The 14417-nt window shown below is 43.2% G+C and overlaps 1 protein-coding gene across 2 annotated transcripts in view; it reads right to left on the reverse strand.

The window, feature by feature from the left end:
• Positions 1-44: 44 nt before the first annotated feature.
• The window catches only part of LOC138447634 (E3 ubiquitin-protein ligase TRIM39-like), a 218124-nt gene continuing 203751 nt past the window's right edge, over positions 45-14417 (reverse strand). For both annotated transcript variants that reach the window (XM_069603838.1, XM_069603837.1), the window contains one exon: positions 45-8900. In XM_069603838.1, the coding sequence (XP_069459939.1) occupies positions 8323-8900 (578 nt within the window). In that variant the 3' untranslated portion in view covers positions 45-8322. The remainder of the gene's footprint in view (positions 8901-14417) is intronic.

The following is a 14417-nucleotide window of genomic DNA, read 5'->3' on the forward strand; positions in this document are numbered from 1 at the left end:
AAAATAGCCCTAGGTCACAATGGACCAGGAATCAGGCTGGTTGGTAAAGGTAATATTTATTTATTTAAAATTCTAATCAAACATGTACTTTGTAATAGGAAGCAGCAATCACCAATGTGGTGACAATAACAGACACAAAGGTATGTAAGGCAGTTAAATTCACTTTTAGCAACACAGAATATAAAACATCAGAGGAAATAACACTTTTGGCTTGTTTGGAAGGATAGCACTTAGGTTAGGATTTCCCCCTGCAATATTCCTCAACCCACCAATAAGCAATTCTGGATTGATATGAGGAAGCAGCATCTATTCAGGAATAAAGAACAGTAAACAGAATTTAAATACCACCTTCCCTCCCTAAGCAAGAGAGAAAAACGGGTTGGAAATCTTACACTTTTAAAATGACATTCGAATCTGGCTTAGCAAAACAATGAAAAGTGTGCAAGAATCCTTAAATCAGTATACATTTCTATGGGAGCAACATTGGAAAGATGCTAACAATCATGAGCTCTAGTTTGAGCAAAATTAAACACTTTTAATCTTAATGGAAGTTTGAAAATAATTTAAACTGAAAATCACATGTGTAAAACTTTGCAGAAATGCGGATTCCCACCTAAAATTGACTAAATGGTTTTTAAAAAAAACGGGTGAAATATTCTAAGAGTGCGGTTATCAGGTTGGGATATAGCTATATGTCTTAGGTGCAATCCAGAGTTGAAATGAAGTCTCTAGCTATTAAATTGACTGAGTTATGTAATGTTGAATGAGAGGCGTTTTTGGAAAATAATGGCTCAAAAAAGAAAACAGAAATCAATCTTTACCAGGATAGTTTTGTTCTACACTAGGGCATTCAGGCTAGGTTACCAGATTGAAACACAGTAAGCTCTAGAGTTGCTCTGCGGAACCAACACCAGCACCTCCGTACCCACCCTGGCAGACTCGGTCCGATTACCCGAAGGAGGATTGAGGGTTTAGGATTTCACAAGACAAATTATTTAAAGAAGTTAGCACTAGCGCAAATAATCAATGGCAAGGTTTCAAGAATGGTTGTGACAATGTTACAAGTTCTTAAGGTAAGGATAGAATGGTTTAGAGATTGGGATGGAACAAAACAAGGCAAGGTATGCTATGATTTTCTATGCTTCCTATTCATACTTACAGTCCACTTTTATTTAGGATTTTGGACCATCAAGGGTTCTGGTCATCACACGGATCAGGTTTTACCCAAGGACAGCAGGGCACATCTGTGGGATAAGGTCAGCTGGGCGGTTCTGGTCAACGGACTGGCACCTCGGGTTACTGCACTGAACTGCACTGGTTACTGGAGACTGGAGATCAGTGGGATGGCGAGTGTGCAGCAGGCATGCATTTAGTAGCAAGCCAGGCTGGATCAAAATGCTTCCCTTAGGTTATTGGGATTTGTTTCAGAATTTTGAGGCCTAGCTGAAAAGGAGTTCAGCAATGCTGAGGCCTTGGCTTTGTAAGGAAATCAGGAATCAGGAACAAGGATGGAGAAATCAGGAACAGGGCGCCACGCAGAAATTCATGAAGAAGTCAGGAATCATTGTGTCCTGGTGTGCTGTCAGGTTTCCCTATTTATCATGCCAAATGACATCCCTAAATTATATGGCACGGGCAGTTTTACTGTCCACACCCCTACTGCTAGGATTGGGCAAAAGCACAGTTTCCGCCTTGCTTTTCGCTGATTGGATCACAGAAAATGATGTAATGTTTTATGGTGTTACTTTTACAATGTCTGGAAACTTCCCATAGCTATTTGGACCCAAATATAACTTTCCCACAAATACATATTTATGTAGTTATGACCTCTAAGAAAATCAGATGCACATGTTACATATCTTGTGGGTCACATTTCAATCCAAATCCCAAGTCTGGGAGACCTGGCTTTGCCTTTCTGCTACATTTTGGCAATTTTGACCATGAAAGATTTGGCCTAAAATGTCTCCATTGTGTCCATAGATGCACAATTACTCCTTGGATATGTGCACAAAATGTTATATTCTTCGCATTAATACATTTTGCGCATTTTTGCACAATTGTTCTTCAAAACTTCTGTTCCTTACGCAGTAAGAAGTTCTACCAAGTTTTCAAATGAGTAGCATAAAATTAGATTTAGAATTATGCACTTTTCACATGTTTCCTCATTTTTGTGGCAAAGTTAAATATCTTTAAAGTCCAGTTACAAATAGGCTTTATAAACACAAATGTCACTTGTCCGTTTTTTCTTTTTCCCAAGTGTAAGCAAATGTCAATCCTTTGAAGTAGAATGAAGGGCCTCTTCCTTGAGAGTGAAGCTTCCTGCCCCTCCCACTGAAAGGGTGAGTGTCTTAGCCTGCTTTTGTCTTGGCATGGGGCAAAGACGAATGTCTAATGTGACTTCAAAGCCTCATTGTCCTAGGAATTCAAAGCCTCCAGCTAGCCATCAGCCTTTTTCTGTTCCAGCAGTTGAGGTGTCACCCTTTCTTAGGGTCAGCACTGACAGAGCAGTTTTTTTTCTTTTAATTATAGTTTACCAACTCAGACGTGGTTGAACTTTGATTTATACTTTTAAATCTTAACTTTAAACATATAGAATTAAAACACTTTTTAAGTGTGTCTTTACCATTACAAATCCTTTTACATTTCTTAAGTAATTAAGCCTTGACACAACAATGTACTTTTAAAATGGGCGATTTTCCCCCTTCAGTCAGGAAAAAGCCCATTTTGCTATTCCTTTAAATTTCGGTTTTCATCTCAGCAAATATACTCTTTGTGCAGCTTATAGTTGGTATGTAGTGCTAGAATTATAGTTTTGTATTGAGTGCTAGAATTGTTTTGCGGCATGGATACAGTTACAGTCATCTATTCTGAGTCTCTCTCTGGACAGCTGATCCTTGAAACAGTTGCAAAGAAATAGCCATGTTTCCTGTGAAAATGAAAACAAAACCTCTGGTTGATTTTCCAAAGATACATCGGACTGGAGCTGTCATTCAAATGAGGGCCGGTTCCTCTGAGCCACAGTAAATGATCCTAGGCATTGCAGGTCCTTTATAATCACAGTGGTTTATAAGGTTTTGAAGGTTGGGAAAGTGTCATTTTAAAAGGCAATGAGACTGCTTCATTCACTAAACTCCATGTAAAATGTTGCAGAGCCCACTGGCATACTCCTGCAGCGAGGACTCTGTTTCAACTCCACCTGAACTGAGTGTGGTAGGGGGTGTGCAGCCATTTTCTGGTGGTGACACAAATGCAGTTTTAAAGATCTTGGCATGCACAGTAGTCAGCGCAGTCCTTTTGGGCTGTTTCTTTCACCATTGCAGTAAAGTGATGTAGTGAGGCACATCTGAGTGGGTTAAAATATCCCACAGTTATGATCGGCCTACAAGAATGACTACCACACTGTCGAGCTATCTACCATATTAATTAGTAACTCTTCTCAAATCTACAACTCTGCCTCCTTTTGATACTGTGGGTCGCTTAGCATTGGTAGCATGGGGTAACCCAAACCCAAAGTTCCAAAATATCAGACTATTAATAATGAACTTACCAATTGCGCCACCCTATCTTTAAATTAAAAACCATATGTTTTAACAATCACATTGACTCAATCAAGACCAATTGGTTAAGGAATACTTGGTTTTAGTATGTTCCCATTGCTTGGCAGCATACACATGTTTTGACCTCATACACAAGGTCTGCATCAGGGTATTTGTTCTATATCATGATCTGACATCAGCTGCTACAGGATGGTGCAGTTCCTTGTCCAATGCTCAAATATGTGTCTCTATATTAGGGAGTGGGAAGGAGGAAGAGAAGCTTCGGAACTTAAGGAGATCCGGCTCAAATCTGAGAGGGGCAGAGAGGAGCTAGAAGTCCAAAGGGCTCTAGCAGGGAGGTATTTAGGGAGAGAGAGTTGGATATAGTGGGGTCCCATGCCCCAGAAAACCTTGTGGATGATGCAGAGGGTCTTGGACTTGATCCTTTCAGCAAGCGGGAGCCAGTGGAGAGTGTAGGGCTGGAAAGATGCGGTCCCTGGGCTTGAGGCGAAGGATAAGTCTTGCAGTCCTATTCTGGATTAGTTGTAGGAAACAAAGGGAGGAATTAGGCAGATTGAGGAAGAGGCTGTTGCAGTAGTCCGGCCTGGAGAGGACCAGAGCTCTGGAGACATTGAGTTTCTTGGGGGAAGGTGAGGAAAGGGAGAATGCCTCTGAGGAGTTGCAGCTGAAAGTGGGCCTTCTTGGCAAGATCTGTGATGTGAGGAGAAAAGGAGAGAGAGGAGTCGAAGATGGCACCAAGGATTTTTGCTTCACAGGAGGGTGTAGGGAGGGGACCCATGCAGGGCGGCCAGAGAGTAGGAGGGAAGGAGGGAGCTGGGGTCCCTATGAGAAAGATCTTACAGGCATTTAGGCAGAGATCGTTAGCAGTGCACCATGCCTCAATAGCAGACAGACAGTCAGGAATGAGAGAGGAAGAAGAGGAGGCAGTGGAGGGAAGCTTGAAGTAGAGCTGCATGCTGTCCTCATAACACTGGAAGTTAGGAGAGAAGGCCAGATCAATCGGGCTATAGGGGCTAGGTAGATGTTGAAAAGCCACGGAGAGAGGATAAAGCCCTGAGGGACACCACAGTTGGAGAGTGTGTTTGAGGAGAGAAGGGTCCCAGTTCAACCCGGGAAGTTTGATCAGAGAGGAAGGAGGACAACCAGTCCAATGCCAGGTCTGTGATGCCAAGAGTATTACAAAGCCAATTTATAAGGGTGGCATGATTGACAGTATCAAAGGCAGAGGAAAGGTCAAGAAGGATGAGAACGGAGAAAGAGTTGCAATCGAGGTTAGAGAACAAGTCTTCACAGGTGTTCAGGAGTGCAGTTTCCATGCCTCTGGCTGCTCTGAAGCTAGACTGGTGGTTGTGAAGAAAACCAACAGATTCAGTGTGGTGGATGAGCTCGGTGATAGCCAACTGCTCCGAGAGTTTGTCCAGGAAGGAGGTAATGGAGATAGGGTGGTAATTAGCCAGACAGGAGTGGTCGGCAGAAGGTTTCTTGAGAAGAGGTGCACAAGGGAATGCTTGAGGTGTAGCAGGAAAGAGCCAGTAGCAAATGAGTCATTGTAGAAATCAGCTAAGGCTGGGGTGAGGGAGGCAATGTTGTCCTTGATAGTTCTGGAGGAGCAGGGGAGCACCTGTTTTGATGAGACTTTCATAGAGCAGTCTTGTCTAGAGACCTCATCAGGTGGAATGTGAGAGAAATAGGAGAGTAGGAGGGAAGGAGACAGGGGGCCAAGGGAGGCCTGAGAGTGGGTGAGAGAGAAGGGAAGGGTGTAGAGCAGAGTGAGGACAAGATGTCCTGCATTTTAGTAATGAAGTGAGAGGCTAGTGCAGTGATGATGTGTCAGGGTAGGCAGAGGAGAAATGGAAGCTGCAGTAGAATTGGCAAGTTCTTTCCATATTTTGAAAAGTTAAGCCATGTTCTTAGTGGTCCCAGAGATGCAGGCTTGTATATACACCTTCTTCTCCGAGCAGATGGATAGTCTGTATTGTCTTGGGAGCAAGAGGCAGGCCAGTTTGTCAGAGGATGTGCTCGAAGCCTGCCACTTCTGCTCAGCAACTCTGCACTTGCGTTTCAGAGAGGCTAGGACGCAGTCATAACAGGTGTTGCACTTGTAGTCATGCTTCATGCAGATCCTCATGACAGAGGCAAGAATATCCAGAGTGTGAGAGTCAGTGGCAGGAGTGGGAGGGGGAATGAAGTTTGAGGCAAAAACAGGAACTGACACTCGCTTCATTGGTCAAATGACAGAGAGGGAGAATGGCAGTGCAGGCGGTGGATCAGCCGTGGGACCTAGAAGGGCCAGATGAAAAGGACAGGGGAGAATGACCAGACCAGGAGAGAGGTGTATTGAGAGGGTTGGAGATGTGGTTGTCTGCTGAGATCAGAGCGCCCAAGGTGTGTCTGGCTGAGTGCGTCAGACCGGAGGGAAGAATGGAGAGGGAAAGACTCAGAGAGGTTGCAGAAGAGTCCAGAGGCCCCTTCAGGTGAGTCAATGTGAATATTGAAGTCTCTGAGGAGGAGAAGCTTGGAGGTGGAGGCCAGAAGAGAAGAGGTGAGGTCAGACCACTCTGAGAGGAAGAAGGAGACTGGACCAGCGGGCCTGTAAATGGTGGCAAGAGTCAGTGAGAGGATAGGAGTGACACCAAGCCTGCAGACAAGGCATTCAAAGGAGGAGTAGGACTGAGCGGGTATGACAGTAGCAGGACCCATTCAGGGAAGACCATGGCCACTCCTCCCCCGACCAGTTAGGCCTGGGCTTAGAGAGGACTGTGTAGCCCTCCGGGAGAAGAGTGTCAAAACTTGTGACAGAGCTGGTGTTTGACGGCAGAGCGCGAGTTGAGGGTAGCTAAGTGGAGCTGGTTGACACTTTTGAAGGTCTTCCGACGAGGGGCATTTATTCTTACAAGCACACACACACAATTCCTCACATGAATCAGCTTAACATTGAAGCATTTTCTGCACTTAAATAGCTCATCCTTCTTTTTGCAACAAGATCACCATGGAATCAGCCTTGCATTTGAAGATCCAAAGCTCACCAATTACTTCTGACTTCCTGTTGTTTGAAGTTGAGAAGGCATTGTTGTTCTTGGGGGTTTCACTTCCTCTGACGGCACTGTTCACTCAGCACATGTTCTAGGGGCATACTTACTGTGCGCTCCTGCAAATGTGCAGGTGTGCACTCTGCCATTCAAAACAGCATACATGTTTAGGTGGTAATTTAGGTTGTCATGATTAGGGTAATTTAGGTAGGACAGATGCCTTGTGTTTAATTGGAGTGAGGAACATCCTACCAAAACACTGTTTTGACTGATTTTTACCCAAGGATTCCGGGTAGGTGAGCTCTGAGTCCAGCACACCTCTGCGGCGAAGTATCGCTAAAATGTATCAAAGGGTTCTGTATGAGGGGAATCACCATGCTTCTCCTGTCCACAACACCTTGACTGTATTATGCAACGCCTGATAAAGGCTGATAAAGGAACTGTATTCTGCAATGCCTTGATAAAGCCTGATAAAGGGAGAAACATTAGCACGTGCCACCACCAGGTCAATGTTGGCTCAAAAAAACAGGTTTCTAAACTATAAACCTATATTTTATAAAGGAACGTTCAATACATTCCAAAACAATTGGATACATAAAACATTTGAATCCTAGCAGGGCACTTTACCTAACTTCATCCACACGGCTGACTAAAGTGAACATCAGTCCCAGTTAGACCACTGCAGCAAGGATACAGCTATATTCTCCATATCCACAGATACAGAGTGGCGCACAGGCACAATATTCACTTAACATATATGGATGCAGCCAGCATGGACATTTGTTGAAAAATTCCCTTGTGCACAGATAGTGGCTTTCATCTATTGGATTTTGTCAGTTGTTACCCAACAACACCAATTGCAGACTGTGAGTATTTGTACCTAATTGTCTCCAGATGTTTGCTATAAAAAGCACCATTTTAACATTGGTTGGTCCAGGCTCCCTCGATTGCTAGTGCATATTCATGGGAAACATATATGCCCCTCCAATTAAAAAAAGTGTGCCCATGTCATATGCTATTTTGCCAACGGTGTCATATGTGTAATACAAGCAGCAGCCTAGCCTTATGCAAGCGGGGTTCCTGAATCCGTCTCTTTGCAGAAAAATATAGTCACCACCTTTAATGATTGTGTGCCACATCTGGAGAAGTAGATGTGATATAGTGTGTTACCAGAAGCATTTGCCTCTAGAGCCTAGAACCAGAATCACTTTTTTCTGTATAGTTATATATTTATTATTTTCGTTTTGCATTGCACCTTATTGCAGCAAAACTATTTTAACACAAAAAATCATGAGGAGAAGGTGTGTAGGAAAGGTGAAAGAGGGGATACAAAGGAAGTTCAATAAATACTCATAGGAAACACCATAATGCATTCCTCTTCAACACATATAGAATCACTTGAACTGACTGCTTATGCAGTAATGGCAACCAGGCTCACCAGGCTCACAACCTTAGGCAAAGTATCAGTGGGCATCTTACTGGGGGGGGGGGGGCAGAACAGTAGAACTGTCCCCACATCTTCATCACACAGAGGAATCCACAATGACAGTGACTTGCAAGATGATGTCCCTGTTTCATGACAGTAAGTGACTGGGTGGGGGAGGGGGAGTGTTTTGAAACAGTAAGCTCTTCATCAACTTTTTGAATGTGCATGTTCCCTGCCAAATGTATCCTGCAGTGTCTGGAAGCCAAGAGAACTATTTTATTCAAAAAGTGTAAATCATTTAACTCGCTCGTCACAATAAAGATGTCCACACTCCCTCCTGATGCTGCTCCTCTGTTCTTACGGGCAGGATCCGCAAAGCGCCAACATTCTTTCCTCCACCATTGCTACCAGTATAGAAAAATGGTCTGAGTGTGCGTGGTAAGGAAGCCTGATGGAAGGAAAAGAGCAGAGACCTACCATCTACATTGTAAAACGAGACCAACCCAGCTTGATAATCCAGGAAAACCCCCACTGACCTGGGGAAGACACACAGAGTCAGAAGGATGTATTGGGATGTGCAAGCCCGATACTGATTATCCTTGAACCATATTGTCCAATATCCCCCCTGCGGCGTTGGTTGTATTTCCCCCTTTCTGGTACTCGACTCATCACACACACCCAAGATCCATTGTGTCTTGCACCCAACCTCTACCTCCCAATAATGTCTTCCTGAGCTGATTCTCTCTGACCCCAAGACCATGGGGTGTGTATCATATCTCTCATTGGTGTCAGGCAGACCCTGTGCACAGGCTCCATGTTTGACACACTTCCCATCCGTAGATACGATGAGGCGGGGATGCGCGGTCTCTGGATCAAAGGTGATCTCATCTACAAAACAGAATAATAAGAAATGACTGAACAGACCATTCAACCCTAAGAGCTGTATAATACAAAAGAGACCATTCAAGAAGCACAGCATACTCAAACCTGCGCTACTATCAATGCAATCACAGCAGCAACAACACCTTGCTCATTTCCAAACTCTGCTTGATATGATATGGTATGGCATTTATAACGCGCCTATACACAAGCGCTTCAAGTGTTTCAAGGGGCTTCAACACCTTGCTCATTTCCAAACTCTACTTGATATGATATGGTATGGCATTTATAACGCGCCTATACACAAGCGCTTCAAGTGTTTCAAGGGGCTTCAACACCTTGCTCATTTCCAAACTCTGCTTGATATGATATGGTATGGCATTTATAAAGCGCCTATACACAAGCGCTTCAAGTGTTTCAAGGGGCTTCAACACCTTGCTCATTTCCAAACTCTGCTTGATATGATATGGTATGGCATTTATAACGCGCCTATACACAAGCGCTTCAAGTGTTTCAAGGGGCTTCAACACCTTGCTCATTTCCAAACTCTGCTTGATATGATATGGTATGGCATTTATAAAGCGCCTATACACAAGCGCTTCAAGTGTTTCAAGGGGCTTCAACACCTTGCTCCTTTCCAAACTCGGCTTGATATGATATGGTATGGCATTTATAAAGCGCCTATACACAAGCGCTTCAAGTGTTTCAAGGGGCTTCAACACCTTGCTCATTTCCAAACTCTGCTTGATATGATATGGTATGGCATTTATAAAGCGCCTATAACCAAGCGCTTCAAGTGTTTCAAGGGGCTTCAACACCTTGCTCATTTCCAAACTCTGCTTGATATGATATGGTATGGCATTTATAACGCGCCTATACACAAGCGCTTCAAGTGTTTCAAGGGGCTTCAACACCTTGCTCATTTCCAAACTCTGCTTGATATGATATGGTATGGCATTTATAAAGCGCCTATACACAAGCGCTTCAAGTGTTTCAAGGGGCTTCAACACCTTGCTCATTTCCAAACTCTGCTTGATATGATATGGTATGGCATTTATAACGCGCCTATACACAAGCGCTTCAAGTGTTTCAAGGGGCTTCAACACCTTGCTCATTTCCAAACTCTGCTTGATATGATATGGTATGGCATTTATAAAGCGCCTATACACAAGCGCTTCAAGTGTTTCAAGGGGCTTCAACACCTTGCTCCTTTCCAAACTCGGCTTGATATGATATGGTATGGCATTTATAAAGCGCCTATACACAAGCGCTTCAAGTGTTTCAAGGGGCTTCAACACCTTGCTCATTTCCAAACTCTGCTTGATATGATATGGTATGGCATTTATAAAGCGCCTATAACCAAGCGCTTCAAGTGTTTCAAGGGGCTTCAACACCTTGCTCCTTTCCAAACTCTGCTTGATATGATATGGTATGGCATTTATAACGCGCCTATACACAAGCGCTTCAAGTGTTTCAAGGGGCTTCAACACCTTGCTCATTTCCAAACTCTGCTTGATATGATATGGTATGGCATTTATAACGCGCCTATACACAAGCGCTTCAAGTGTTTCAAGGGGCTTCAACACCTTGCTCATTTCCAAACTCTGCTTGATATGATATGGTATGGCATTTATAACGCGCCTATACACAAGCGCTTCAAGTGTTTCAAGGGGCTTCAACACCTTGCTCATTTCCAAACTCTGCTTGATATGATATGATATGGCATTTATAACGCGCCTATACACAAGCGCTTCAAGTGTTTCAAGGGGCTTCAACACCTTGCTCATTTCCAAACTCTGCTTGATATGATATGGTATGGCATTTATAACGCGCCTATACACAAGCGCTTCAAGTGTTTCAAGGGGCTTCAACACCTTGCTCATTTCTAAACTCTGCTTGATATGATATGGTATGGCATTTATAAAGCGCCTATACACAAGCGCTTCAAGTGTTTCAAGGGGCTTCAACACCTTGCTCATTTCCAAACTCTGCTTGATATGATATGGTATGGCATTTATAACGTGCCTATACACAAGCGCTTCAAGTGTTTCAAGGGGCTTCAACACTTGCTCATTTCCAAACTCTGCTTGATATGATATGGTATGGCATTTATAAAGCGCCTATACACAAGCGCTTCAAGTGTTTCAAGGGGCTTCAACACCTTGCTCATTTCCAAACTCTGCTTGATATGATATGGTATGGCATTTATAAAGCGCCTATACACAAGCGCTTCAAGTGTTTCAAGGGGCTTCAACACCTTGCTCATTTCCAAACTCTGCTTGATATGATATGGCATTTATAACGCACCTATACACAAGCGCTTCAAGTGTTTCAAGGGGCTTCAACACCTTGCTCATTTCCAAACTCTGCTTGATATGATATGGCATTTATAACGCGCCTATACACAAGCACTTCAAGTGTTTCATGGGGCTTCAACACCTTGCTCATTTCCAAACTCTGCTTGATATGATATGGTATGGCATTTATAACGCGCCTATACACAAGCGCTTCAAGTGTTTCAAGGGGCTTCAACACCTTGCTCATTTCCAAACTCTGCTTGATATGATATGGTATGGCATTTATAAAGCGCCTATACACAAGCGCTTCAAGTGTTTCAAGGGGCTTCAACACCTTGCTCATTTCCAAACTCTGCTTGATATGATATGGTATGGCATTTATAACGCGCCTATACACAAGCGCTTCAAGTGTTTCAAGGGGCTTCAACACCTTGCTCATTTCCAAACTCTGCTTGATATGATATGGTATGGCATTTATAATGCGCCTATACACAAGCGCTTCAAGTGTTTCAAGGGGCTTCAACACCTTGCTCATTTCCAAACTCTGCTTGATATGATATGGTATGGCATTTATAAAGCACCTATACACAAGCGCTTCAAGTGTTTCAAGGGGCTTCAACACCTTGCTCATTTCCAAACTCTGCTTGATATGATATGGTATGGCATTTATAAAGCGCCTATACACAAGCGCTTCAAGTGTTTCAAGGGGCTTCAACACCTTGCTCATTTCCAAACTCTGCTTGATATGATATGGTATGGCATTTATAACGCGCCTATACACAAGCGCTTCAAGTGTTTCAAGGGGCTTCAACACCTTGCTCATTTCCAAACTCTGCTTGATATGATATGGTATGGCATTTATAAAGCGCCTATACAGAAGCGCTTCAAGTGTTTCAAGGGGCTTCAACACCTTGCTCATTTCCAAACTCTGCTTGATATGATATGGTATGGCATTTATAACGCGCCTATACACAAGCGCTTCAAGTGTTTCAAGGGGCTTCAACACCTTGCTCATTTCCAAACTCTGCTTGATATGATATGGTATGGCATTTATAACGCGCCTATACACAAGCGCTTCAAGTGTTTCAAGGGGCTTCAACACCTTGCTCATTTCCAAACTCTGCTTGATATGATATGGTATGGCATTTATAACGCGCCTATACACAAGCGCTTCAAGTGTTTCAAGGGGCTTCAACACCTTGCTCATTTCCAAACTCTGCTTGATATGATATGGTATGGCATTTATAAAGCGCCTATACACAAGCGCTTCAAGTGTTTCAAGGGGCTTCAACACCTTGCTCATTTCCAAACTCTGCTTGATATGATATGGTATGGCATTTATAACGCGCCTATACACAAGCGCTTCAAGTGTTTCAAGGGGCTTCAACACCTTGCTCATTTCCAAACTCTGCTTGATATGATATGGTATGGCATTTATAACGCGCCTATCCACAAGCGCTTCAAGTGTTTCAAGGGGCTTCAACACCTTGCTCATTTCCAAACTCTGCTTGATATGATATGGTATGGCATTTATAAAGCGCCTATACACAAGCGCTTCAAGTGTTTCAAGGGGCTTCAACACCTTGCTCATTTCCAAACTCTGCTTGATATGATATGGTATGGCATTTATAAAGCGCCTATACACAAGCGCTTCAAGTGTTTCAAGGGGCTTCAACACCTTGCTCATTTCCAAACTCTGCTTCTAATCAAAGAAGGGAGTGCTAACAGCACATTGCCTTATCAAATAAGGGTTTCACTGCAAACCATACATCAACCCCTACAGAAACTGCCAATCATTCTGGAACCAGCCAATTACAGGAACTCTAATGATAGAGTGACATTATCGAGCACATCAGAGTCCCTCAGCCTGGCCAGTATGCTTTATATCTTTAAATGTGAAGGCAATTTAATTGCAAACAACAGGCAGGGCGTTAAAGATGAGGGACTGTACACTTGAAAGATGAGAAGAAATGTAGAGCGAGCAAAATAAGGCGATCAGCAGCTCACAAGACAGGCGTAGGGAGAAGAAGGAGGATGAGGAAATGTGAGGTGGAGAGAGCATTGGGAGAGGGGAATTCCAGGATGTGTAAAGATTAAAACATTTTGTAGATATATATCGAGAAAGATGAGAATAAGACAATGGAGAGAGGAATGATAGCAGAAGTTATGAGAAGAAGGAGAAAGTACAAGGATGGATGCAGGGATAAGTGGGCTAGCCAATCGGTGGAGGAGATGTAGGAGTGGGTAGCGGAAAGAGAATAGTTGGTGAAGAATTCTCAGTCTAATGTATTGTCCTGTAATCAGTTTGTTTGGCAAGATGCTTTTACAAACCATTTAAAAATGCAAATGTAAGTACTTACAATGCCACATGTCTTAACACCTTCTTTGACACTCCATGAGTCTTGCTAAATAACCCCCGTAATGAAGTAGCATCCAGCCCACTGCCCAGCATATTCAAGAGAACACACATTTCACCCACTCAGGTTTCTGGTTCCCTGTCTCAAAAATATGATTAAAGCGTGAGGGGGCTGTCCGGTCCCAAGCTGCGCCTATTATAAGGACTAATATATCAGATTGTACAGTACCACAGCAGCAGTTGCAGGGTGTATATCACACACAAGCTAGTGCTAGAAAGTATCAACAACGCCAAAAAGTACACCCTTGATGCAAGTGCTCTGTATGTCTAATTTATCAGCATGAACAATACTGTCTAGTCAGTGGATCATTTCCCAAAGATACATTATTCATGCGTAAATAGGAAAAACAGTTTATTGGAACTGTATTAAAGTGAGGAATGTGTTCACATATATATCACATGATGTTTCAATTCACCGTGAGATTGTTAGTGATTCATACATGTTCAACATGTAGTCACCAGGCATAAGTGTATTCATTATAGCAGCACATTTATTCTGTGACTCTTTGCATACCATTATATGATTGTTACTTATTTCTTCTTCGATTTCCTTTCGCGTTTTCTTCCCGACCTGCTATATGCTCCTATCCTTCACTCCTTCATTTTGTGTTCACTATACAACTTGCAAACATTGTGATGAACTACAATCGACGTTTTGTAGCTCTCAGGATCTCCCATGGTCTGCCTTGTCAAAGCTGACACTAGTGCCCACTTGGTTGGCATTACATTTTCTTTATAACATGGCTTTTAATTAAAGAGTGGCAGCAAGAGCATAAACTACTAGCCTGGGGGCTTCTTCAGTGTTAGGTCTGA

This window comes from Ambystoma mexicanum, chromosome 3q (genome assembly GCF_040938575.1).
Source record: "Ambystoma mexicanum isolate Mex_15411 chromosome 3q, UKY_AmexF1_1, whole genome shotgun sequence".
NCBI classification, from domain to species: Eukaryota; Metazoa; Chordata; class Amphibia; order Caudata; family Ambystomatidae; genus Ambystoma; species Ambystoma mexicanum.